At 46.7% G+C, this 27,982-nt stretch overlaps 1 protein-coding gene across 5 annotated transcripts in view; it reads left to right on the top strand.

Moving 5' to 3' along the window:
- Positions 1 to 27,982, top strand: part of DENND4A (DENN domain containing 4A) — a 261,785-nt gene that overhangs the window by 139,522 nt on the left and 94,281 nt on the right. For all 5 annotated transcript variants that reach the window (XM_063925588.1, XM_063925589.1, XM_063925590.1 and 2 more), the window contains exons 8-10: positions 4,394 to 4,452; positions 12,622 to 12,766; positions 15,966 to 16,141. In XM_063925588.1, the coding sequence (XP_063781658.1) occupies positions 4,394 to 4,452; positions 12,622 to 12,766; positions 15,966 to 16,141 (380 nt within the window). The remainder of the gene's footprint in view (positions 1 to 4,393; positions 4,453 to 12,621; positions 12,767 to 15,965; positions 16,142 to 27,982) is intronic.

The raw sequence follows: 27,982 nt of genomic DNA on the forward strand, positions 1-27,982 counted from the left end.
TAAGCTTAATTACTGTATACAATGTCAAAGCGCAGTAAAGAAGGCAAGTAAGGTGCTAGCGTGCATAAAACGGGGAATTGAGACAAGGGACGAGGATGTAATCCTGCCGCTGTACAAATCATTGGTATGTCCGCACATGGAATATTGTTTTCAGTTTTGGGCACCACTGTATAAAAAAGATATCTCTGAACTCGAAAGGGTTCAAAGGCGAGCTACTAAATTGATTAAAGTCTAGAGGGACTGGATTACGAGGAAAGGCTTACTAGGTTGAACATGTATACACTGGAAAAGAGGCGTCTAAGAGGAGACATTATTAATGTCTTCAAATATGTAAAGGGACATTACAAAGAGTTATCAGATGAATTATGTATTAAAAGAACTCTGTTTAGGACACGTGGACACTCGCTGAGGCTGGAGGAGAGAAAATTCCGTAAGCAACGGAGGAAAGAGTTCTTCACTGTTAGGGCAATAAGGATTTGGAATTCCCTGCCAGGGAAGGTAGTAATGGTGGACTCTGTAAATGCATTTAAAAGGGGATTGGATGAATTTCTGAGTGATAAGGATATCCAGGGTTACAACATTTAAAATATTGACGTTGTTAATTTGGGTGTAACATGATTTGTAGTTGTTAACTAGTCATAAAACATTCTTCAGCAGGTACAGTAAAATCAACTCAACTTAATACAAAATACAGGTTGAACGCGATGGGCATTTTGCCTCTTTTTATCCTCAATTACTATGTTAGATGCGTCGCTGGACGTGGTCCGTGCCTTAAGGATCTACAGTACATGGATCGTACCAGTGCCGTCAGAAAGACAGATTCTCTCTTTATTCTCTACGGATTTCACAAGAGAGGATGGCTGCTGATAAGCAGACACTGGTGAGGTGGCTTCGGATGACTTTCAGAAGCAGATTGTCACTCTGATCACCCTGTTCCAGATAATATCTCTGCTCACTCTACTTGTAAGGTAGGTCCATCATGGGCAGCACAATGTGGTGCTTCAGCTGAACAGATATTTAAGGCAGCCACATGGTCCTCCATTAACACATTCATTAGACATTATGCCGTTTATACCTTTTGTCTCTCAGGATGCTGATTTCGGGCAAAGGATTCTCCTGTCCAATCAGGAGCGTGCTCACCACCAAATTTCTCTGGGAAATCCCAATGTTATCCTGTGGACCCTGCCGAAGAAATATACACTGATAACGGTATTTCTCCTAAGTCCACAGGGATCCCACCCTGACGCACCTGATTTGAGGATCCTTTTACTCACTAACCTCTTCCTTCTGGTATGGAAGGGTGTGCATGTGTGTTCCTCTCGCCTAATTAGGGCTATTTATGATGCTCCTGCCTTAAACTTTGGGATTACAACTGATTTGTCTGAGCCAGGAGGCGGGGATATATGGACGAGCCCGTTGCATGCTGGAAGGCCGAAAAGCTTTGACCGATTGGTGCAAATCCGCTGTTGCGTCATCATATCCCAATGTTATCCTGTGGACTTGGGAGAAATACCGTTATAAACGGTAAGTTCTTACCATAACGTATATTTCTCTATCCTCCAATAGGGAACACCGGACCCTGTGGTATAAAACTTCAAGTTAGGATGCTAGCATTAATTTCATGTCTTTAATGCTGCTCCCTCTTATTCATCCCCATTCTGCAGGGAACTTCTTTTTTATTTTTTGTCATTAATGCGAATAGACCAGGGTGTTTTGCTCTGTTGTCTGGAATCTTAGAAGATGCTGCAACCCCACTTCCAGTGATTGATGTCTTCCAGGGTCCTCTTGTAACTGCGAAGTGGGTAGAGAAACTGCGGCTTTTGGCTTGTTAGATGGCAGAGCTCTGTTTCCTCTCCTGATGCCTGATCAGGTGGAGTTGTTCTTGCCAAGGTAGCCCCACACTAGGCACATTCTGGGCATTTGGGGTGTTCCTCCAGGATAGTGTCTATTAGGATTCCGGGGAGGGCAGGGAGTATAAATTGTGCATTTTCTGTGACAGATGTCAGCTGAACCTAATGCAGCAGCTACAGTACTACTTCCCTTTGTGTCAAGAGCTATAGGGAATACTTCTAGCTGGTGTGAAATTGCATTGCGATTTGTGTTAGATTTCTGCACATTTCCTACCTGGTTAACTTATTCTTATTGTGTACAGGTAAAAAGAGGGAGGAAAGGCATCAGATAAAGAGCAGTGTAGGATAAACGGAAGTCTAAGGCTGGTGGGGCTTCATCTGTGACTCTTTCCTTCTTAGAACTGGCCAATACCCTTTTTCCACTGCTGCAATAACCTGGGTCACGGCTTAGTGAAAAAGGGTCCTCAAAAAAAAACCAAAAAAAAAAAACCCGGGTCCGGTGACCTGGCAATCCAACCCGGGTCGCAAGCAGGTTTGGACCTGGGAAGGTCCGTTAAAAGCATAGGGAGAGCCGGTGGTTGGAAATGATGTTATCTCCAAGCGACGGCAGAACAGAAACACACTACACATGGGTGCAGTGTTAAAGGGGCCGACCCGAGAATAACCCGGGTCAGAGCAGCAATGTAGACCGGTTCTAACCCGGGTTGGAACAGTGTTCAAAAACCCAGGTCAGATCTGGGATTTATGTGGAGAAGGGGTATACTGTAAGTCACATAAATGTTCTGGTTGGATTAAGGGGGTCTTTCCGAGTTGATCGCTCGCTGCTGTTTTTCGCAGAGCAGCGATCAGGTAAAAAGGCGAAACTGCGCATGCACCGCAATGCGCAGGCGCGTCGTACGGGTACAAAGAGGATCGGTGCTGGGCGATGGATTTAGCGAAGAATCCATTCGCACAGCCGAACGCAAGGAGATTGACATGAAGTGGGAGTTTATGGGTGTCAATTGACCGTTTCCTGGGAGTGTTTGGGAAAATGCATGCGTGTCCAGGCGTTTGCAGGGTGGGTGTCTGACGTCAATTCCGGCACCAAAAAGACTGAAGTGATCGCAAGGGCTGAGTAAGTCCAAAGCTACTCTGAAACTGGACAAAATGTTTTTGCTGCGCTCGACTGCACAGGCGTTCGCACACTTGCAAAGCGAAAATACACTTCCCCGTGGGCGGCGACTATGCGTTTGCACGGCTGCTAAAAGTAGCTAGTGAGCGATCAACTTGGAATGACCCCCTAAAACTCTGAATGCTCCTCTTGAAAAGGTTGAGGTAACAGAGGAAATAGATCTTGAGGAGGGATCCAGTCAGGATCCTGGCACTCAGTATACCGAACCGGAATCCCGACACTGCTTGGAATGACGGCGCCGGTATCCCAACAAGGATCACAATCTTCCTGCCGACAGTAAAGACGTGGGGGTGGGGGGGAAGTTAGGTTTAGGCTACGGTGGGAGGGTTAGGCTGCGGGGGTGGGTGTTAGATTTAGTTACCCCCTTGGAGGGTTAGGGTTAGGCTGTGGGGGAGAAAAAGTTAGGTTTAGGCTGCGGGGATAGGGGGTTAGGTGGGCATTTGGTGAAGGTAAGTATATTTACCTAGCCCCTGTCGGTATTTTTACCATATGGATGCCATGGTTGGTCTTCTGATTGCCATCATCCTGACCGCTAGCCTATCATACCCAACCCCTTGAGAATTCCTTGTTTCACAAGCGCTTTACAAGACTGCATGTGGGCTTCCAATACGTTGCTTAATAGGGGGGAAAAAAACAGGTGTAGTATTTTATGCCGGCGGTCAGCATATCAGCGCCGGAATCCCGACCGCCGGCATACCGACAGCTGGGCGAGCGCAAATGAGCCCCTTGCGGGCGTACTGCGCTCGCCACGCTGCAGGCACGGTGGCGCGCTACGTGCGCCACGCTATCTATTCTCCCTCCAGGGGAGTCGTGGACCACCAAGAGGGAGAAAAGCTGTCAGTATGCCGGCGGTCGGGATTCCGGCGCCGGTATGCTGGTTGTCGGGAGCCCAGCCGTCGGCAAACTGAAGACTACCCGAAAAAAACAATTGCTATACATTCGTTCTCTACAGCTTTGAATAGAGGGACGTAGAAAGTTAAATACAATGTTGGGTGTGTAATAAAATGATAGATTTCATTAAACAACAATTGTATTTCCTATTAGGCTGGTTTTCACAAAAGTCTGAACTTTATCACGATCAGTGTAGTTAAAGTTGTCATTATTTTTTTTTGTCATATTTGTCTTAAGGGAAGTATACTGTAGATGCTTCTTTACTGCAAAAATACCAATCTTTGGATGGAGTTAACAATTGTTTAAATTCAATCTTGAGAACTGCATACTGACTTGTGTGTAGCTGTAGTGCTTGATGAGGTAATGATATTAATAATAAACAGTCTTTATTGTGTTGTTTGGCCTGTATATTTCCTTTTATCATGTAAATCCAGCCCTTTTGCTCTGCTGAGTAAACACAATTTACTGTCTTTCCGAATAGCTGTCCCCGCACGATACCCTGATACTAAGCCAGCCTGTGTCCTCACCGCTTCCACTAAGGCAAGTACACATTATTCTACATGAAACGGGGGCATTGCTCTGCGCAGGGAGCCTTGCTGAGCTCTCACAGGTGCACTAATGTGATTCCAGCTTCCTCTGGATTAGCATTGCATAACACTACACCACTACACTAATGTAACCTGATGGGTGCTGTCATGTGACAGTCATGTTTTGTAAGCCTCCCGGCACAGTTGGCGTTTGGTTACTTTAGCAACCGCTTCCTGCACAGTGCTACGACTTTCTCCTCACTGCATGTCAAAGGGTTCAGCAGCAGCCACCACTAACTAGCCTAGGATTTTAAGCTAAAGTTCATTTGTGCACCAGGGAAACATTGAAAGAAGGTGATTTGTGCTTTGTACAGACTGCATCCTCTTCTGTTGCATAATAACTGCATCATTTACATGTAATTACTGGAAAAATTAATTAGTGATTGAATAATTCTTTTTTTTTTTTTTTTTCTGTTTGCTTGCTGTCCCTGGCAAGTTCCCACGACCTTCATAAACAAACTACACACAGCAGTGTATCTCCTATTTAATTAATCAGTAAGCTGCTTTGATCTCTACCGATTATATTCGCTAGTCCCAATACATCCATAATTCCTACTAAATCATTTATTTACCATCACAATAAAACACAATTCTTGCTAAAATTAATAGATTATTTCATAATTGTAATTTCTATGTTTCTCTATATTCTTAAACATTTACAGTAGATGTAATGTGCAGTACAAGTACATGCCTTATTATAGGCCTACATTTAGTGATCAGTTTTGCATTTGAAACCAAATCATGTGTTTTTTTTTGTTTTGTTTTGTTATTTCCCAACATTTTTTAGACCCATTATAGTTTTAGCCTGAGTTTACCCTGAAGTGAACAAACACACCAACAAAGTTTACGAAATGTATCGGTCATGGTCAAAAGCAGAACATGTATTCCAGAAAGTTGTTTCCATAAAAAAGAAAATTAAATAGTGCACACTGCTTCCGTGCTTTGGGGGTAATTCCAAGTTGATCGCAGCAGGAATTCTGTTAGCAATTGGGCAAAACCATGTGCACTGCAGGGGAGGCAGATATAACGTGTAGAGAGAGTTAGATTTGGGTGTGGTGTGTTCAATCTGCAATCTAATTTGCAGTGTAAAAATAAAGCAGCCAGTATTTACCCTGCACAGAAATAAAATAACCCACCCAAATCTAACTCTCTCTGCACATGTTATATCTGCCTCCCCTGCAGTGCACATGGTTTTGCCCAACTGCTAAAAAATTTCCTGCTGCGATCAACTTGGAATTACCCCCTTTATTAGGATACTTCAGGGGGGGGAAAAGATTCAATTACAAGCGAATGATTTCTCTGACGTCCTAGTGGATGCTGGGAACTCCGTAAGGACCATGGGGAATAGCGGCTCCGCAGGAGACTGGGCACAACTAAAGAAAGCTTTAGGACTACCTGGTGTGCACTGGCTCCTCCCTCTATGACCCTCCTCCAGACCTCAGTTAGAATCTTGTGCCCGGCTGAGCTGGATGCACACTAGGGGCTCTCCTGAGCTCCTAGAAAAGAAAGTATATTTTAGTTTTTTTATTTTCAGTGAGATCTGCTGGCAACAGACTCACTGCTACGAGGGACTAAGGGGAGAAGAAGCGAACCTACTTGCTTGCAGCTAGCTTGGGCTTCTTAGGCTACTGGACACCATTAGCTCCAGAGGGATCGAACACAGGGCGGCCCGACCTCGATCGTCCGGTCCCGGAGCCGCGCCGCCGTCCCCCTTACAGAGCCAGAAGCATGAAGATGGTCCTGAAAATCAGCGGCAGAAGACTTCGGTCTTCAACAAGGTAGCGCACAGCACTGCAGCTGTGCGCCATTGCTCCTCATGCACACCTCACACTCCGGTCACTGATGGGTGCTGGGGGGGGGGGGGTGCCCTGAGCAGCAATATTAACACCTTGGCTGGCAAAATAATCACAATATATAGTCCCAGAGGCTATTTATGTGAAAAATACCCCTGCCAGGATCCATAAAAAAGCGGGAGAAAGTCAGCAGAAAAAGGGGCGGGGCTATCTCCCTCAGCACACTGGCGCCATTTTCTCTTCACAGTGCAGCTGGATGACAGCTCCCCAGGCTCTCCCCTGTAGTTTTCAAGCTCAAAGGGTTAAAAAGAGAGGGGGGGCACTAAATTTAGGCGCAAATCTGTGTATTATAGCAGCTATAAGGGAAAAATCACTGTGGGTAGTGTGAATCCCTGCATTATATAGCGCTCTGGTGTGTGCTGGCATACTCTCTCTGTCTCCCCAAAGGACTTTGTGGGGTCCTGTCCTCCGTCAGAGCATTCCCTGTGTGTGTGCGGTGTCGGTACGGCTGTGTCGACTTGGTTGATGAGGAGGCTTATGTGGAGGCGGAGCAGATGCCGATAAATGTGATGTCGCCCCCTGTGGGGCCGACACCAGAGTGGATGGATAGGTGGAAGGTATTAACCGACAGTGTCAACTCCTTACATAAAAGGCTGGATGACGTAACAGCTGTGGGACAGCCGGTTTCTCAGCCCGCGCCTGCCCAGGCGTCTCAAAGGCCATCAGGGGCTCAAAAACGCCCGCTACCTCAGATGGCAGACACAGATGTCGACACGGAGTCTGACACCAGTGTCGACGAGGTTGAGACATATACACAATCCACTAGGAACATCCGTTACATGATCTCGGCAATGAAAAATGTGTTACACATTTCTGACATTAACCCAGGTACCACAAAAAAGGGGTTTTATGTTTGGGGAGAAAAAGCAGCCAGTGTTTTGTTCCCCCATCAGATGAGTGCATGAAGTGTGTGAAGAAGCGTGGGTTCCCCCGATAAGAAACTGGTAATTTCTAAAAAGTTACTGATGGCGTACCCTTTCCCGCCAGAGGATAGGTCACGTTGGAAGATATCCTCTAGGGTGAATAAGGCGCTCACACGTTTGTCAAAAAAGGTGGCACTGCCGTCTTAGGATACGGCCACTTTGAAGGAGCCTGCTGATAAAAAGCAGGAGGCTATCCTGAAGTCTGTATATACACACTCAGGTACTATACTGAGACCTGCAATTGCCTCAGCATGGATAGTGCTGCTGCAGCATGGTCTATTACCCTGTCAGGACAGGGATACTATTTGCTAACCATAGAGCATATTAAAGATGTAGTCTTATATATGAGGGATGCACAGAGGGATATTTGCCGGCTGGCATCCAGAATTAATGCAATGTCCATTCTGCCAGAAGGGTATTAGGGACCCGGCAGTGGACAGGCGATGCTGACTTTAGAAGGCACATGAAGATTCTGCCTTATAAGGGTGAGAAATTGTTTGGGGATGGTCTCTGGGACCTCGTATCCACAGCAACAGCTGGGAAGAAAATTTTTTTACCTCAAGTTTCCTCACAGCCTAAGAAAGCACCGTATTATAAGGTACAGTCCTTTCGGCTTCAGCAAAGCAAGCGGGTTAAAGGCGCTTCCTTTCTGCACAGACACAAGGGAAGAGGGAAAAAGCTGCACCAGACAGCCAGTTCCCAGGATCAAAAATCTTCCCCCGCTTCCTCAGAGTCCACCGCATGACGCTGGGGCTCCACAGGTGGAGCCAGGTGCGGTGGGGGCGCGTCTCGGGAGCTTCAGCGACCAGTGGGCTCGCTCACAGGTGGATCCCTGGGTTCTACAAGTAGTATCACAGGGATACAAGCTGGAATTTCGGGGTGACTCCCCCTCGCCATTACCTCAAATCAGCCTTGCCTGCTGCCCTCGAGGAGAGGTAGTACTGGCGGCAATTCACAAGCTGTACTTCCAGCAGGTGATAATCACGGTACCCCTCCTTCAACAAGGCCGGGGTTACTATTCCACAATGTTTGTGGTACCGAAACCAGACGGTTCGGTGAGACCCATTCTAAAATTGAAATCCTTGAACACTTATATACGAAGGTTCAAGTTCAAAATGGAATCGCTCAGGGCGGTTATTACAAGCCTGGACGAAGGGGATTACATGGTATCACTGGACATCAAGGATGCTTACCTGCATGTCCCCATTTACCCTCCTCACCAGGAGTACCTCAAAATTGTGGTACAGGACTGTCATTACCAATTCCAGACGTTGCCGTTGGTCTGTCCCCGGCACCGAGGGTATTTACCAAGGTAATGGCCGAAATGATGATACTCCTTCGAAAAAAGGGAGTTATAATTATCCCGTACTTGGACGATCTCCTTATAAAGGTGAGGTCCAGGGAGCAGTTGTTGGTCGGAGTAGCACTATCTCGGGAAGTGCTACAACAGCACGGCTGGATTCTGAATAGTCCAAAGTCGCAGCTGGTTCCTACGACGCGTCTACTGTTCCTGGGTATGGTTCTGGACACAGAACAGGAAAAAGGGTTTCTCCCGGAGGAGAAGGCCAAGGAGTTGTCATCTCTAGTCAGAGACCTCCTAATACAAATACAGGTGTCGGTGCATCAATGCACGCGAGTCCTGGGAAAGATGGTAGCTTCTTACGAAGAAATTCCATTCGGTAGGTTCCATGCAAGGATCTTCCAGTGGGATCTGTTGGACAAGTGGTCCGGGTCGCATCTTCAGATGCATCGGCTGATAACCCTGTCTCCAAGGGCCAGGGTGTCGCTGTTGTGGTGGCTGCAGAGTGCTCATCTTCTAGAGGGTCGCAGATTCGGCATACAGGACTGGGTCCTGGTGACCACAGATGCCAGCCTTCGAGGCTGGGGGGCAGTCACACAGGGAAGAAACTTCCAAGGACTATGGTCAAGTCAGGAGACTTCCCTACACACAAATATTCTGGGACTAAGGGCAATTCACAATGCCCTAAGTCAGGCTAGACCCCTGCTTCAACACCAGCCGGTGCTGATCCAGTCAGACAACATCACGGCGGTCGCCCATGTAAACCAGCAGGGCGGCACAAGAAGCAGGATGGTGATGGCAGAAGCCACAAGGATTTTCCGATGGGCGTACAATCATGTGGTCGCACTGTCAGCAGTGTTCATTCCCGGAGTGGACAACTGGGAAGCAGACTTTCTCAGCAGGCACGACCTCCACCCAGGAGAGTGGGGACTTCATCCAGAAGTCTTCAAAATGATTGTACACCATTGGGAAAGGCCACAGGTGGACATGATGGCGTCCCACCTCAACAAAAAGCTAAAAAGATATTGCGCCAGGTCAAGGGACCCTCAGGCGATAGCTGTGGAAGCTCTGGTAACACCGTGGGTGTACCAGTCGGTGTATGTGTTCCTTCCTTTGCCTCTCATACCCAAGGTATTGAGAATACTAAGAAGGAGAGGAGTAAGAACTAAACTCGTGGTTCCGGATTGGCCAAGAAGAGCTTGGTACCCAGAACTTCAAGAAATGACCTCAGAGGACCCATGGCCTCTGCCGCTCAGACAGGACCTGCTGCAGCAGGGGCCCTGCCTGTTCCAAGACTTACCACGGCTGTGTTTGACGGCATGGCGGTTGAACACCGGATCCTAAAGGAAAAAGGCATTCCGGAGGAAGTCATTCCTACGCTGATTAAGGCTAGGAAAGATGTGATCGCAAAATATTATCACCGCATATGGCAAAAATATGTTGCTTGGTGTGAGGCCAGGAGAAGGCCCCAACGGAGGAATTTCAACTGGGTCGATTTTTGCACTTCCTACAGTCAGGAGTGACAACGGGCCTAAAATTGGGTTACGTTAAGGTCCAGATTTCGGCTCTGTACATTTTCTTCCAAAAAGAACTGGCTTCACTGCCTGAAGTTCAGACTTTTGCTAAGGGAGTGCTGCATATTCAGCCCCCGTTTGTGCCTCTAGTGGCACCGTGGGATCTCAACGTGGTGTTGGATTTCCTGAAGTCGCATTGGGTTGAGCCACTTAAATCCGTAGAGCTAAAATACCTCACGTGGAAAGTGGTCATGCGGTTGGCCTTGGCGTCGGCCAGGCGTGTATCAGAATTGGCGGTTTTGTCATGCAAAAGCCTTTATCTGATTTTCATATGGATAGGGGGGAATTGAGGACTCGTTCCCAATTCCTTCCTAAGGTGGTATCAGCTTTTCATGTGAACCAACCTATTGTGGTGCCTGCGGCTACGTGGGACTTGGAGGACTCCAAGTTACTGGACGTAGTCAGGGCCCTGAAAATATGTTTCCAGGACGGCTGGAGTCAAGAAAACTGACTCGCTATTTATCCTGTATGCACCCAACAAGCTGGGTGCTCCTGCTTCTAAGCAGACTATTGCTCGCTGGATCTGTAGCACGATTCAACTTGCACATTCTGCGGCTGGACTGCCGCACCCTAAATCTGTAAAAGCCCATTCCACGAGGAAAGTGGGTTCTTCTTGGGCGGCTGCCCGAGGGCTCTCGGCTTTACAACTTTGCCGAGCTGGTACTTGGTCGGGTTCAAACATTTTTGCAAAAGTCTACAAGTTTGTTACCCTGGCTGAGGAGGACCTTGAGTTTGCTCATTCGGTGCTGCAGAGTCATCCACACTCTCCCGCCCGTTTGGGAGCTTTGGTATAATCCCCATGGTCCTTACGGAGTTCCCAGCATCCACTAGGACGTCAGAGAAAATAAGATTTTACTCACCAGTAAATCTATTTCTCGTAGTCCGTAGTGGATGCTGGGCGCCCGTCCCAAGTGCGGATTGTCTGCAATACTTGTATATAGTTATTGCCTAACTAAAGGGTTATTGTTATGAGCCATCTGTTAGTGAGGCTCAGATATATTTCATACTGTTAACTGGGTATAGTATCACGAGTTATACGGTGTGATTGGTGTGGCTGGTATGAGTCTTACCCGGGATTCCAAATCCTTTCCTTATTGTGTCAGCTCTTCCGGGCACAGTATCCTAACTGATTTCTGGAGGAGGGTCATAGAGGGAGGAGCCAGTGCACACCAGGTAGTCCTAAAGCTTTCTTTAGTTGTGCCCAGTCTCCTGCGGAGCCACTATTCCCCATAGTCCTTACGGAGTTCCCAGCATCCACTACGGACTACGAGAAATAGATTTACCGGTGAGTAAAATCTTATTTTTTACCTGGACAGATCAGAGCGACAGTGACCACACTTTGTGGCAGCCCGAGCTCACAAAAAAGTGTTTGATAGCCCATAGGGTATCGAGCACTTTTAAGTGAATTTGGAATTCGGGTGGAAGATGCAGTACCGTTGATGGAGTTTAAATGCTGTGGCAACAACAATTTTCTCCCTTCGTTTGTTATTGAATTCCACCCTTGATGTGTATAATATAATATAATAGAGATTTTTCAGATTGTCAGGGGAGGGGGATACCACCAAAGTCTGTGGTGTGCTATCCCATGAATCACTAGTTTGGCGTTTCTCTGTGATGCACAGGACAGCTACACCATTTCAAGTGTCATATTTCTCCAAAATTTTTGTGGGTCTTAAGTAATAGGGTAAGTCATTGCTACTAAGAAGTTACATTTTCATATAACAACAATTGCTTAACAGACCAGTTTAAAATTATATATATTTTTTTAAAGTATGTGATGCACCGAACTTTATATTCACTTTCTCGAGAATTGCCCAGCTGGACACTTGGTATTCTAGCCATCTCAGGTCACACATGTTGTGCTTGGTATAAGGAATAACTGAGCAGTGTGTCCCAACCATACACAGTCACAACGCTTGCGAATGACACCATGTGTCATTGACAGAGTTGTATGATTTGTCGATTATTATTTTTAGTGTTGACAGAATGTCAACATCTAAAATGTCAGAATGTCGACATACCATTTTCTCCTTCATCCACTAGGGGGACACTGGAGAGCAGTTACAGTAGGTATTCAAATAACTGACTGAAGGGACTCCATCTTGAATTTGAATACCTACAGTAACTGCTGTCCAGTGTCTCCTATGGAATCGGAGAAAGGGATTTAACGGTAAGTACCAAAATCCTGATTTAGAATGTTTAAGTCTAACCCTAAATATAACACTAAAATGTACTGTCGAGATTCTGAATGTATACTGTCATTGAGCAGTACACATGGAATTTGCTGCACTAATGGGTACACTTTTTTATATTTTATTTTACTAATAAAACAAGTATTGAGTATAAAACATTTGGGCATACTGTATGTGATGTTGTAGACCCTTGTAAGACTTTCAATACTTTTGTACGATCTAGTATATTGATGTTGTATTGAATAGTGATTGTCTTAAATAAAATCTTTGTATCAAACAGCGGAGGGAAGTTTTCCACGCTGCTGCAGAATTTGGGCCCTGAGAATGCTGTGACTCTCCTGGTTTTTGCCGTCACTGAACATAAGATCCTCATCCATTCTTTACGCCCCTCTGTTCTCACCAGCGTAACTGAAGCTTTGGTCTCTGTAAGTAACATTTGTTTTAAAGTGAGTCTTCTCTTTCTGCCAATTGTTGATCACCTCTTTAGTCACCACTTGATTGTGTAACCCAGTGGTTCTCAAACCTTCTTGAATCATGGAGCACTAGACTATCAGCATTCATTTTTTTTCACGGCACCCCTAGGATAAGTGTTTTAAGTAACTTGTGCCTACCTGTAATCCTAAGGGTAAGTTACAGTATTTGGTGATCTAAATGTGACTTACCAAAATAGCTACACCCCATTGTTCTGTTTGTGTCTACAGCACACTTTGTGCAACCAGTTGTAATACATTACATCTTCTAGGCCTCATTTAGAGTTGATAAGTTCTAATGTGGGCTGCAAAGAACTGCTTTGTGTTACTGCTCCCCTACATTAATACAAAACACGCTTATGAGTTCATGCAAATTTCACTTGTGGCCTCCACACTTGGAAAGGCGTTCCAAGGACATGCAAAGTTTTAAAGTATTTAAAGACATAAGTCTATGACATCCCCTAGAGATGTAGCCTGTGTAGTGGTGTGGTATAATAGATCTACAGGAATTAAGTAGACAGTATATGGTCCACAGGGACAAAAGAAAACAATGAAAAAGGTCAAAAGGTTGACATGGAAATGATCAACAAGTTTTTTTGTGTGTAATTTGCTATGTTTTATGACATGCCATCCTGATTATAGCAAATGTAGACTCTCGCAGACTCCCTTCGGTCGCCATGCTCTGGGCAAGGTTACTATTACCAGTCACACTCCACGTGGATAGTAAATCAAGTAACAGTTGGAAAATATGTGAAAACTCCCCTCAAAACTTGTGTCGACCATGGGCCGGATAAATTACCTTCCAAGTTGGCCGGTGGTGCAGGTTGCCAACCAAACTCGGACGTTTTTTTTTTTAAAGCGGCAGTCATTTACAAGGCATGATTTTGCCTTGTAAATGATTGCCGCTTTAAAATATGTAAACATATGCATGTCAACCTTTTTTGTACTGTCGTCCTAATACATGTTGACCTATGGGCTCTCTATCTAGACAGTGTAGATGTCATCTGGATACCCCTGTATGAATGCTTCTAAGGTGACGTATGTCTTGTGGTTCCCAAAGCCATGGTGTAAATGTACTCTTATTCCTGCACCCCTTAAAGGAATAAATGACTCTTACTGGGGCGTCTCCATGCTCGTTGTCCCCTGCTTTAGTGGCAACCAGTCTATGCTGTAGGATTGGCTACCTATCTTTGTAATGTACGCTATGTGGCTGTATTTTAACCCTTCAGTTCATATCACACAATTGTGGCCTATACTCAATGAGGCCTCTATGTTCATATTACTGGCTGGGCGCTGTATACACCTTTTTATTAGAAATCTGGTTCATATAATGTGCAGTATGAAATGGAAGCCTCTGATCCTGGCTTTCCCTTCTGTTGTTGCTCATGTATGTCTGCTTTTTGTCTGCCTTTCATATTACCAATGCTTGGATTTCAACATCCTTGTTCTAGTACCTTATGCCAGCAAAACTCGTGTCCTTACACTGGGCAGCTCCCGATTCCCCCCCCCCCCACACCAAGTATTTCTCATACTGTCTGCATGTGAAGCAGATTGAGGTGCTTTATAGACTCATTTGCATCACATTAACAGGCTGCTCTTAGGCTCTCATTTCTGGGCCTAATCCAAACACAGCTTTTTGTAGCCAGCCTGTAAACTTTCCGTGAATAAAGCATATGGTAGAGGAGCTTATCGCTGCTTTGCCATTCTACTTCTTTATGCAGGGACATATTGCAGAGAGCACATGTGAAGCACAGCCAGTTTCACTAAGCCAGCGTAAAAGCCATTGCTTAAAACCTGTAACTGTGACAAATGTTAATGTGTCTGGAAGCACTGAACCTTCATTTTACAATGCATGGCTTCTCTGGATACATGTATATGACTGTTTTATTCCTGGGGGTCTGTCTGCCTTTGTGAAAATGTTTTTATCCAGTTATGGATGTTGTGAGTTCAGCTATTTGGCAATATACGGCATACCTTCCAACATGACCCTCTCCAGGAGGGACACAATGCTCTGTTTCTGGACTTTTCTCTTAATGTAAGATTGCCAGCACCTGTTTTGAACAGGTTAATGCACAGGTTCTCAAACTCGGTCCTCAGGACCCCACACAGTGCATGTTTTGCAGGTCTCCTCACAGAATCACAAGTGGAATAATTAGCTCCACCTGTGGACCTTTTAAAATGTGTTCTTGAGTAATTAATACACCTGTTCACTTGCTGGGTGACCTGCAACATGCACTGTGTGGGGTCCTGAGGACCGAGTTTGAGAACCACTGGGTTAATGGATAAGAAAGGCGTTTCAGCACAGGTGATAGCAATCATACATTCAGAGGGAAGTCCAGGAGCAGAGCATTCTGTCCATCCTGGAGAGGGTCATGTTGGGAGGTATGATACAGTAGCAGTCTTTGCAAAAGGGCATGGTCCATAGGGTGCTGCAAATGCATCCTATGTTAGAAACAGACATTTTAATTGCGTTTGTTTTTTTCCCTTAACTGTTTAGAAAATATTTAGACACCTTTTGATGGTCTGCCATGCAGACACGGTAAGATCTTTTCTTCCGATTCTGACTATATAGTCAAAATCGGAAGAAAAGATAGTGCAGATCGCAAGGTGACAGTCACCTTGCGATCCCGATCCGATGCGCGGCCCCGCGCGGTCGGCATCGGTCGAAAAAATAGGCTGTGCTGGCAAGTCACAGGGCCGTGTACACACGGTGAGATTCGGACTTATCCGATTCTCACTGTGCGACGGGGGGCCGGGTCGGCACTTAGCCAGTATCGCAAGCACATAATGAGTGTGCTTGCGATCCTGGTTCTGTGCGATTTTGGCTAAGTGTCAATCCTGACTATCTCTTCTATAGAGATAGTCAGGATTGACTTGCCTGCACAGCCTATTTTTTCGGCCGATGCCGACCGCGCGGGGCCGCGCATCGGATCGGGATCGCAAGGTGACTGTCACCTTGCGATCTGCACTATCTTTTCTTCCGATTCTGACTATATAGTCAGAATTGGAAGAAAAGATCTTACCGTGTGTACGTTGTTGTCCTGTGGTCATCCTATAAAGTATATTTTAATCTTTATCGTCTTGCTGTGATTTTGACACTTGACTAAAGCTGACCGTAACCAAACTGTTTTCTTCCTCTATCATTTTCCCAAAGATGATTTTCCCTTTCCATTGGCCGTGCCCGTATATTCCTCTTTGCCCTTTGGCCTTGGCGGATGTGCTGAGTGCCCCATGTCCTTTTATTGTGGGAATTGATTCTCGCTATTTTGATCTGTACGAGCCCCCTCCGGATGTGAGTTGTGTTGACCTAGATACCAACACCATCTCTCAGTAAGTTTTCCTTGATCGGAACTTGTTCTTTGTGTTACAACAATTGAGAATGTCATGTTGTTCAAAATGTATTAACCCTCTGGATGGAGTGGACTAAAGTGATCTTTTAGAACGCAACAGTTGATGCAAAGTACGGACTTGATGAGGCATTTATTTAATAATGCACATTATTGCTGAGACATTAATTACTGGTTTTCAGACTACTGTATATCATATTGTAGTACATAAATGCTGTATAAACAGTGAGATCTGAGCTCATCTCTTCTGTGTCAGGAAAGTTGTGTGTTATAATTAATACTGTGTCCTCTACTGTAGATATTACAAGTCTCTTCTACCTACATCATCACCTTCTATATGGTCTCGGAACTCCTCTGTGACTCCTAGTAGCTGTATCGTTTAGGGTGTATCTTGTCCCATATATATCAGGATCCTTAAATTATACAGAATTTAATATGTTTTTCATTATAATATTATCGCTGTCGGCAGCAATTGATGTAACATTTCAGATATTCCATTAGCATATACTGATGTTTGTATATGTAAAACTGCATAGTGAATGCAAAGGGAATAAACTGCTATATGTGTCTCAAATTTGGGTGTGGTATGGAAGGTAGACAGTAACTAGGTCGATAGTGTCTAAGTCTACAGTAACTAGGTTGACAGGGTCTTTAGGTTGACAAGTCAAAAGGTCGACATGAGTTTTTAATGTTTTTTTGTGTCGTTTTCTTCGTAGAGTGACCGGGAACCCCAATTAGTGCACCATGTCCCCTCGCATGGCTCACTACGCTCGCCATGCTTCGGGCGGGTTACCGTTCCCAATTGTAGTCCACGTGGAACGTTAAGTATGAAAACTTTCAAAAAAAGAAGAAAAAGTGTGAAAAACTCATGTCGACCTTTTAACCTGTCAACCTAGAAACACTGTCGATCTAGTTACTGTCGGCCAATAGTGGTCGACCTAGATAGTGTCAACATAGTTACTGTCGACCTAGAGACCGGATCCCCTCAAATTTAGATATCTAGAAGGAATAATAGAGCACCTGTGGAAATAAACAATTATTGGTCTCTGTCCCTATGCAGAATACTGAAAAAGTAGAGGAATTATTGTGGCACTAATAAATAAAACTCCCCACAAAACTGCACAGATTGTATTAGTTTCAATGTATGAATCCTAATGCTTCTGATATAAGCGCTACAGGGTAAATGTAGCAGACTGCGTGATGCAGACATCAGGGAGTTTCCGGTGAGCATGCCTGATGTTTAAAGTGGCAATCATTTAAAATAAAATGCCCCCCCTCCCCGCTATGCCCTGGAAGGTCACCGGAAGCTTTAGAGTTGTTTTTTTCCCCAAAGGCCTGAAGTCAGAACCATTACTATAGAACAGGGTGGGGTGGGAAGGAGAGCTGCTTTATCTGGTAAGAACAGAAAGCAAAAATCCTAACAAGCAGAACAGCAATACAAACCTGAGTGTAAAGGTACAGCATTCAGTGTGCCCTGGCATCAGATAGAGATTTAACACACAAAAGTCCCATTTTATCTTTCATCCATGAGGGATACTGCATTCATTATGGACATTCCAATGCCGTCCTTATCAGCATGGACAGATGGACACAAAATGTTGACTCCTGTGGACCACACACCAGGTGACTGCCCGATGTAGCTGGTCTCCTGAGACCACACGCCTCACTGCTCAATATGTACCCACTGAGCTGGTAGATTCACTTTTAAAGCAACTGGAATGTAGTTATGTGATCACAATACCGATGCCTGCATCCCACCTATTCAAAATCCTGACTTGGTTGTGCTCGCCCCCACCCTACCGCTGGCATTCTAGACCTCAGGATCCTAAATGCCAGTCACCCATACCCAACCCCCTCTGATGGGCAATTCCTAAATCGGTAGATCATCAGTTCTGCGTAATACGGGTCCTGTATCCCTGACAGCAAAGTCCTCTTCCTTGCGGGGAGTGTGGCTGCTGGACCTCTTACAATGCATGAAAGAGTCAGCCTAGATTTGCCAACAGTGTGGCACTTAGAACTGGTATATTTTACCTGTGTCCCCTTCCAGTTACAATGCATAAGTAAAAAATGACAGTGGACTGTAAACCAGACACAAGAGTAAAGTAAGCTGCAGAGCATTGATGCAGGGAAAGGACAGACACAAAGTCCTGAGAAACCTGCAGTACAGAATCTGCTGACTGCTGCTCTGTCTGACTTTTGGCAGTCTTGCCTCAATTAGGGAAGCCGTGCCAGGGATGAGATGCTGCATAGCACGTCCCTCAGGACCCATCAGTAATTTGCCCACATTCCAAAAGATACTCCACACACTAGCTCCTGCCTAATGTGGATCCACCTCCCATCCTCCCCGAGCACTGGGTCTTTCTCTGACGTCCTAGTGGATGCTGGGAACTCCGTAAGGACCATGGGGAATAGCGGGCTCCGAAGGAGGCTGGGCACTCTAGAAAGATTTATGACTACCTGGTGTGCACTGGCTCCTCCCACTATGACCCTCCTCCAAGCCTCAGTTAGATCTTGTGCCCGGCCGAGGTTGGATGCACACTAGGGGCTCTCCTGAGCCCTTAGAAAGAAAGTATAGATTTAGGTTTTTTATTTTCAGTGAGACCTGCTGGCAACAGGCTCACTGCAGCGAGGGACTAAGGGGAGAAGAAGCGAACTCGCCTGCTTGCAGCCGGATTGGGCTTCTTAGGCTACTGGACACCATTAGCTCCAGAGGGATCGACCGCAGGCCCAGTCCTTGGTGTTCGGTCCCGGAGCCGCGCCGCCGTCCCCCTTACAGAGCCAGAAGCAAGAAGAGGTCCGGAAAAACGGCGGCAGAAGATGTCAGTCTTCACCAAGGTAGCGCACAGCACTGCAGCTGTGCGCCATTGCTCCTCATACACACTTCACACTCCGGTCACTGAGGGTGCAGGGCGCTTGTGGGGGGCGCCCTGAGCAGCAATAAAAACACCTTGGCTGGCAAAAATACCACAATATATAGCCCCAGAGGCTATATATGTGGTAAATACCCCTGCCAGAATCCAGAAAAAAGCGGGAGAATAGGCCGCGGAAAAGGGGCGGAGCTATCTCCCTCAGACACACTGGCGCCATTTTCTCTTCACAGTGCAACTGGAAGAAAGCTCCCCAGGCTCTCCCCTGTAGTTTTCAGGCTCAAAGGGTAAAAAAGAGAGGGGGGGCACTAAATTTAGGCGCAATATTGTATATACAAGCAGCTATGGGGGAAAATTCACTCAGTTATAGTGTTAATCCCCTCATTATATAGCGCTCTGGTGTGTGCTGGCATACTTTCTCTCTGTCTCCCCAAAGGGCTTTGTGGGTCCTGTCCTCAGTCAGAGCATTCCCTGTGTGTGTGCGGTGTGTCGGTACAGCTGTGTCGACATGTTTGAGGAGGAGGCTTATATAGTGACGGAGCAGATGCCGATAAATGTGATGTCGCCCCCTGTGGGGCCGACACCAGAGTGGATGGTTAGGTAAAAGGTATTAACCGACAGTGTCAACTCCTTACATAAAAGGGTGGATGACGTAACAGCTGTGGGACAGCCGGCTTCTCAGCCCGTGGCCTGCCCAGGCGTCTCAAAGGCCATCAGGGGCTCAAAAACGCCCGCTCATTCAGATGGCAGACACAGATGTCGACACGGAGTCTGACTCCAGTGTCGACAAGGTTGAGACATATACACAATCCACTAGGAACATCCGTGACTTGATCCCGGCAATTAAAAAAAAAAAAAATTGTGTTACACATTTCTGACATTAACCTCTAAAAATGGGGTTTTTATGTTTGGGGAGAAAAAGCAGGCAGTGTTTTGTTCCCCCATCAGATGAATGAATGAAGTGTGTAAAAAGCGTGGGTTCCCCCTGATAAGAAACTGGTAATTTCTAAAAAGTTACTGATGGCGTACCTTTTCCCGCCAGAGGATAAGTTACGCTGGGAGATATCCCCTAGGGTGGATAAGGCGCTCACACGGTTGTCAAAATAGGTGGCACTGCCGTTTTAGGGACGGCCACTTTGAAGGTACCTGTTGATAAAAAGCAGGAGGCTATCCTGAAGTCTGTATTTACACACTCAGGTACTAGACTGAAACCTGCAGAGCGTGCTGCTGCAGCGTGGTCGGTGACCCTGTCAAACATACTAGTTTGCTAACATGAGAACATATTAAAGACGTCGTCTTATATATTAGGGATGCACAGAGGGATATTTTGCCGGCTGGCATCCAAAATGAATGTAATGTCCATTCTGTCAGGAGGGTATTAGAGACCTGTCACTGGACAGGTGATGCTGACCTTAAAAGGCGCATAGAGATTCTGCCTTATAAGGGTGAGGAATTATTTGGGGATGGTCTCTGGGACCTCGTATCCGCAGCAACAGCTGGGAAGAAATATTTTTACCTCGGTTTTCCTCACAGACTAAGAAAGCACTGTATTATCAGGTACAGTCCTTTCGGCTTCAGAAAAGCAAGCGGGTCAAAGGCGCTTCCTTTCTGTACAAAGACAAGGGAAGAGGGAAAAAGCTGCACCAGTCAGCCTGTTCCCAGAATCATAATTCTTCTCTCGCTTCCTCTGAGTCCACAGCATGACGCGGGGGCTCCACAGGTGTAGCCAGGTACGGTGGGGGGCCGTCTCAAAAATTTCAGCGATCAGTGGGCTCGCTCACAGGTGGATCCCTGTTTCATTCAAGTAGTATTTTAGGGGTACAAGCTGGAATTCGAGATGTCTTCCCCCCGCCGTTTTCCTCAAATATGCCTTGCCGACAACTCCCTCAGGCAGGGAGGCTGTGCTAGAGGCAATTAATAAGCTGTATTCCCAGCAGGTAATACTCAAGGTGCCCCTACTTCAACAAGGACGGGGTTACTATTCCACACGGTTTGGGGTACCGAAACCGCATGGTTCGGTGTGACCCTTCTTTATATTTAAAATCCTTGAACACATGCATAAAAAATTCAAGTTCAAGATGGAATCGCTCAGGGCGGTTATTGCAAGCCTGGACGAGGGGGATTACATGGTATCCCGGGACATCAAGGATGCTTACCTGCATGTCCCTATTTACTATCCTCGTCAGGAGTACCTCAGATTTGTGGTACAGGATTACCATTACCAAGTCCAGACTCTGCCGTTTGGACTGTACATGGCACCGAGGGTGTTACCAAGGTAATGGCCGGAATGATGATACTCCTTCGAAAAAGGGGAGTTTTAATTATCCCATACTTGGACAATCTCCTTATAAGGGCGAGGTCCAAGGAGCAGTTGCTAGTCGGGGTAGCACTATTTTGGAAAGTGCTACAACAGCACGGTTGGATTCTAAACAGTCCAGAGTCACAGCTGGTTCCTACGACACGTCTACTGTTCCTGAGGATGGTTCTGGACACAGACCAGAAATAAGTGTTTCTCCCGGTGGAGAAAGCCAAGGAGCTGTCATCTCTAGTCAGAGACCTCCTGAAGCCAAAACAGTTATCGGTGCATCATTGCACGCGAGTCCTGGGAAAAATGTTAGCTTCCTACGAAGCAATCCCATTCGGCAGGTTCCATGCAAGAACTTTTCAGGGGGACCTGTTAGACAAGTGGTCCGGGTCGCATCTTCAGATGCATTAGGCTGATAACCCTGTCTCCAAGGACCAGGGTATCTCTACTGTAGTGACTGCAGAGTGCCCATCTTCAAGAGGGCCGCAGGTTCGACATACAGGACTAGGTCCTAGTGACCATGGATGCCAGCCTTTGAGGCTGGGGGGCAGTCACACAGGGAAGAAACTTCCAGGGACTTTGGTCAAGTCAGGTGACTTCCCTACACATAAATATTCTGGAACAGAGGGCCATTTACAATGCCCTGAGTCAGGCAAGGCCTCTGCTTCAAAACCAGCCGGTCCGGATCCAATCAGGCAACATCACGGCAGTCGCCCATGTAAACCAACAGGGCGGCACAAGAAGCAGGATGGCGATGGCAGAAGCCACAAGGATTCTCCGATGGGCGGAAAATCATGTGTTAGCACTGTCAGCAGTGTTCATTCCCGGAGTGGACTACTGGGAAGCAGATCTTCTCAGCAGACACGACTTCCACCCGAGAGTGTGGGGACTTCATCCAGAAGTCTTCCAAAGGATTGTACACCATTGGGAAAGGCCACAGGTGGACATGAAGGCGTCCCGCCTCAACAAAAAGCTATAAAAGATATTGCGCCAGGTCAAGGGACCTTCAGGCGATAGCTGTGGACGCTCTGGTAACACCGTGGGTGTACCAGTCGTTTTATGTGTTCCCCCCTCTGCCTCTCATACCAAAGGTACTGAGAATAATAAGAAGGCGAGGAGTAAGAACGATACTTGTGGTTCCGGATTGGCCAAGAAGAGCCTGGTACCCAGAACTTCAAGAAAATATATCAGAGGACCCATGGCCTCTGCCGCTCAGACAGGACCTGCTGCAGCAGGGGCCCTGTCTGTTCCAAGACTTACCGCGGCTACGTTTTGATGGCATGGCGGTTGAACGCCGGATCCTAAAGGAAAAGGGCATTCCGGAGGAAGTCATTCCTACGCTGATTCAAGCCAGGAAAGATGTAACTGCAAAACATTATCACCGCATATTGCGGAAATATGTTGCTTGGTGTGAGGCCAAAAAAGGCCCCAACAGAGGAATTTCAACTAGGTCGATTTCTGCATTTCCTACAAGCAGGAGTGTCTATGGGCCTAAAATTAGGCTCCATTAAGATACAGATCTCGGCTCTGTCGATTTTCTTCCAGAAAGCATTAGCTTCAGTACCTGAAGTTCAGACATTGTAAAAGGAGTGCTGCATATTCAGCCCCCGGTTGTGCCTCCAGTGGCACCTTGGGATCTCAACGTGGTGTTGAGTTTCTTAAAATCACATTGGTTTGAACCACTAAAAACCGTGGATCTAAAATATCTCACGTTGCAAGTGGTCATGTTATTGGCCTTGGTTTCGGCCAGGCGTGTATCAGAATTGGCGGCTTTGTTATATAAAAGTCCTTATCTAATTTTCCATATGGATAGGGCAGAATTGAGGACTCGTCCCCAGTTTCTCCCTAAGGTGGTATCAGCTTTTCACTTGAACCAACCTATTGTGGTGCCTGCGGCTACTAGGGACTTGGAGGATTCCAAGTTACTGGACGTAGTCAGGGCCTTGAAAAATTATGTTTCCTGGACGGCTAGAGTCAGGAAAATTGACTCGCTATTTATCCTGTATGCACCCAACAGGCTTGGTGCTCCTGCTTCTAAGCAGACTATCGCTCGCTGGATCTGTGACACGATTCAGCAGGCGCATTCTGCGGCTGGACTGCCGCATCTTAAATCAGTGAAAGCCCATTCCACAGGAAAGGTGGGCTCATCTTGGGCGGCTGCCCGAGGGGTCTCGGCTTTACAACTTTGCCGAGCTGTTACTTGGTCAGGGGCAAACACGTTTGCAAAATTCTACAAAATTGATACCCTGGCTGAGGAGGACCTGGAGTTCTCTCATTCGGTGCTGCAGAGTCATCCGCACTCTCCCGCCCGTTTGGGAGCTTTGGTATAATCCCCATGGTCCTTACGGAGTTCCCAGCATCCACTAGGACGTCAGAGAAAATAAGAATTTACTTACCGGTAATTCTATTTCTCGTAGTCCGTAGTGGATGCTGGGCGCCCATCCCAAGTGCGGATTGTCTGCAATACTTGTATATAGTTATTGCCTAACTAAAGGGTTATTGTTGAGCCATCTGTTGAGAGGCTCAGTTATATTCATACTGTTAACTGGGTATAGTATCACGAGTTATACGGTGTGATTGGTGTGGCTGGTATGAGTCTTACCCGGGATTCAAAATCCTTCCTTATTGTGTCAGCTCTTCCGGGCACAGTGTCCTAACTGAGGCTTGGAGGAGGGTCATAGTGGGAGGAGCCAGTGCACACCAGGTAGTCATAAATCTTTCTAGAGTGCCCAGCCTCCTTCGGAGCCCGCTATTCCCCATGGTCCTTACGGAGTTCCCAGCATCCACTACGGACTACGAGAAATAGATTTACCGGTGAGTAAAATCTTATTTTTACCCACTCTACCTGTGCATAGCACCGTGCCATTGGTGGGACCGCATGTAAGAGCCCTTTTCTAGAGACATACCTTATAGTCTTAAACACATTTCATGGGCTAAAATGTCATAAGCCTAAAGAATGCAATAATACTTTGGCTAGTATCTCAGTTGTCCATATACCAGAATATTTAGTTGAACCGTTTTGGTTGTTTTATGTATAAAAATGCAGATTTGTACTATTTAATGAATTTTATATATAATTTTATTATTAACCGCAGGGTAATCATACCATGTATTTATTGCTACATTCAATAGTGCACCATTCATATATATTTGTTTTATTATACCTTATAGCCTTGACTCCAGTGTGCAGTACGTTGCTATTCCACTTGCTTGCTCTGTTAGTAATATGTGTGTGTGTGTGTTTATATGTATACAGCGTGTGTGTGTGTGTATATATATATATATATATATATATATATATTTATTTATTTATTTATTTATTTCTCTTACGTCCTAGAGGATGATGCTGGATACTCCGTAAGGACCATGGGGATAGACGGGCTCCGCAGGAGGCATGGGCACTAAGAAAGAACTTTAGATCTGGGTGTGCACTGGTTCCTCCCTCTATGCCCCTCCTCCAGACCTCAGTTTATTACTGTGCCTAGAGGAGACTGGGTGCATTACAGGGAGCTCTCCTGAGTTTCCTGGAAAGAAAGTATTTTGGTTAGGTTTTTTTATTTTCAGGGAGCCTGCTGGCAACAGACTCCCTGCATCGAGGGACTGAGGGGAGAGAAACAGACCTACTTTAATGTTAGGCTCTGTTTCTTAGGCTACTGTACACCATTAGCTCCAGAGGGAATGGAACGCAGGTCTCACCCTCGCCGTTCGTCAGAGAGCCGCGCCGCCGTCGTCCTCGCAGAGCCGGAAGATAGAAGCCGGGTGAGTATGTGAAGAAAGAAGACTTCAGAGGCGGCAGAAGACTTCAGATCTTCATAGAGGTAACGCTGTGCACCATTGCTCCCACACAGCACACACACAGCAGTCACTATAAGGGTGCAGGGGGGGGCGCCCTGGGCAGCAATAAGGACCTCCAAATCTGGCAATAAGGATATATACAGGCTGGGCACTGTATATAAAAGAGATCCCCAGCCAGTTTTTTAATTTTTCAGCGGGACCGAAGCCCGCCGCTGGGGGGGCGGAGCTTGTTCCTCAGCACTTACCAGCACCATTTTCTCCACAGCACACCGCTGAGAGGAAGCTCCCTGGACTCTCCCCTGCTTACCACGGTGAAAGAGTGTTTTAAAAAAAGGGGGGGGGGGCACATAATTTGGCGCAAATAGATAATTACAGCGCTACCTGGGTAAACATATAGTGTGTTTTTTTTTTTTTTTTTCCTGGGTCATTAGCGCTGGGTGTGTGCTGGCATACTCTCTCTCTGTCTCTCCAAAGGGCCTTGTGGGGGAACTGTCTTCAGATAAGAGGTTTCCCTGAGTGTGTGGTGTGTCGGTACGCGTGTCAGCATGTCTGAGGTTGAAGGCTTTCCTAGCGAGGAGGTGGAGCAAATGAATGTGGTGTCTCCGTCGGCAACACTGTGTCACGATCCGGGTATCTGGACGCCATTTCTTACCCATCAGATGCCTCCTAAGGCTGGCTCAGCGCTCCAGGACCGGATCCCATCTGTTATCCTAATGTTCACATTCCTGCATCCTCTCCTGTCTCTCTGAGACGCTGTCACAGTAACGCCTTATTACATCTGGCATGGCGTCTCCCGCGGCCTCCGCCGCCGTCCCTGAGCTTCTGCATGCAGAGTGTCAGAGTGGCGATTACGTCAGCCGCTGTGTCCGCGTGGTTGGATGTGCACTTGTCAGCCTGGCGTCTCCTGTCTCCAGTGGCCGGCGCCGCCATTACTGTTTTCATTACCACATGGATTACAAACCAAACTTCCCTCCAAGTGTCTGCATGGGCGCAGCCATCTTGGATTCTGTCAGCTGATCATTTCCTCCAATCTGTTGTCAGTATTGTTAATCTGCATAATTGCCTAGCCAATCCCTTCCTTGCTGCAGGTATAAATACACTGTGCCTGAGCAAGGAAGGCGTCAGTGCTTTGGTTGTCAAACCTAGTTCCTGTTTGTCTCTCTCCTGTGATTGTCTTCCAGGTTCCAGCTCCTGTCTCAAGACTTCCACCATAGAGACCCGCACCAGCATTCCACCTGCGGTGTAGCCTGACTCTCCAATCCATTGTGGATTCATCTGTTTCCAGCTACAACACTACCTGCTTCCAGCTCAGCTTCCAGCAGAGTACAGCTTCCCTTAAAGGGCCGGTGTCCTTTCTACACTTTACCACTCTCCACCGGTATTATTATTTCTCCGCTCTCAAGTTCTACATTTCAGTTCATATTTCATCGCTCCCAAGTTCATTTATTATTTAACTGGTTCCAGCCAGTATCCACTCCGTGCTAACAACAGTCTGGTTCCAGCCAGTATCCACAGCAGCTGTTTTACCTTCAGCAACCCAGCTTTTCCTGGAACACCAGCTGGCACAATCCTGGGTTATCTCCATTGCTACAGTCGGGCCTGGTAAGGACTTTCCATCTAGAAGATCATAAGAACTATCTCACACTACCAGTGCCCTGTGGCTCCTGCCATCCTGTAGTACCCAGGAACTGTATTTATTATTTGCTGACTTTTACGTTTTCTTTTACTGCTGCTGTGTTGCGGAGTTGTCATAATAAACATCATTGACTTTTATCCAAGTTGTTGTGGTCACGCCTTCGGGCAGTTATTATTCATGTTACTTACATGTCCAGGGGTCTGATACAACCTCCCAGGTTCCGGTACATCTCAGCCCCTACAACTGAGGCTGCCTCCCGTCAGCTCAGGCCCTCAGTTGTGACAGTAAGCACTGACCTAATGAATCCAGCCGGAGACCAGGATCAAGCGGCCAGGCCGATGCAAGAACTGGCAGCCCGACTAGAACATCAGGAGGCTGCACAGGGCCACATCATCCGCTGTCTCCAGGATCTCTCTACTCGGCTGGATGGGATTCAGACAACTCTCCGTGGATCAGGCGCATCTGGTGCGTCAACCACAGTGACTCCAGCTATAACCCCACCCACCTTACCCATTTCTGCTCCACGTCTTCATCTTCCAACGCCAGCAAAATTTGACGGATCTCCAAGATTCTGCAGGGGATTTCTCAACCAGTGTGAGATTCAGTTTGAGCTACAACCTGGCAATTTTCCCAGTGACCGTACAAAAATTGCCTACATCATCTCTCTTCTCAGTGGCTCCGCCCTTGACTGGGCATCACCGTTATGGGAGAGGTCCGACACCCTGCTATCTTCTTACACTGCATTCGTGTCAACATTCAGGCGCATCTTCGACGAGCCAGGCCGGGTAACCTCAGCTTCATCCGAGATTCTCCGTTTACGCCAGGGGTCACGTACTGTAGGACAATATCTGATACAGTACCAGATCCTGGCATCCGAACTGGCATGGAACGACGAGGCCCTGTATGCTGCATTCTGGCATGGCTTATCTGAGCTTATTAAAGATGAGTTAGCTACCAGAGACTTACCTTCTAAGTTAGATGAGCTAATCTCACTCTGCACGAAAGTTGATTTACGTTTCATCTGCTCCAAAATCTTCTGCTCCTCCTCCTCGTCAACTGTCACCATCTAAAGATGAGCCCATGCAAATTGGCCGTTCCCGTTTAACTCCTGCTGAGCGCCGAAGACGTCTCTCTGAGTCTTTGTCTTTACTGTGCAGCTCCGTCTCACACCATCAATGCCTGTCCCGAACGTCCGGGAAAACTCCAAACCCTAGCTCGCCC

Source organism: Pseudophryne corroboree, chromosome 6 (assembly GCF_028390025.1).
Source record: "Pseudophryne corroboree isolate aPseCor3 chromosome 6, aPseCor3.hap2, whole genome shotgun sequence".
NCBI classification, from domain to species: Eukaryota; Metazoa; Chordata; class Amphibia; order Anura; family Myobatrachidae; genus Pseudophryne; species Pseudophryne corroboree.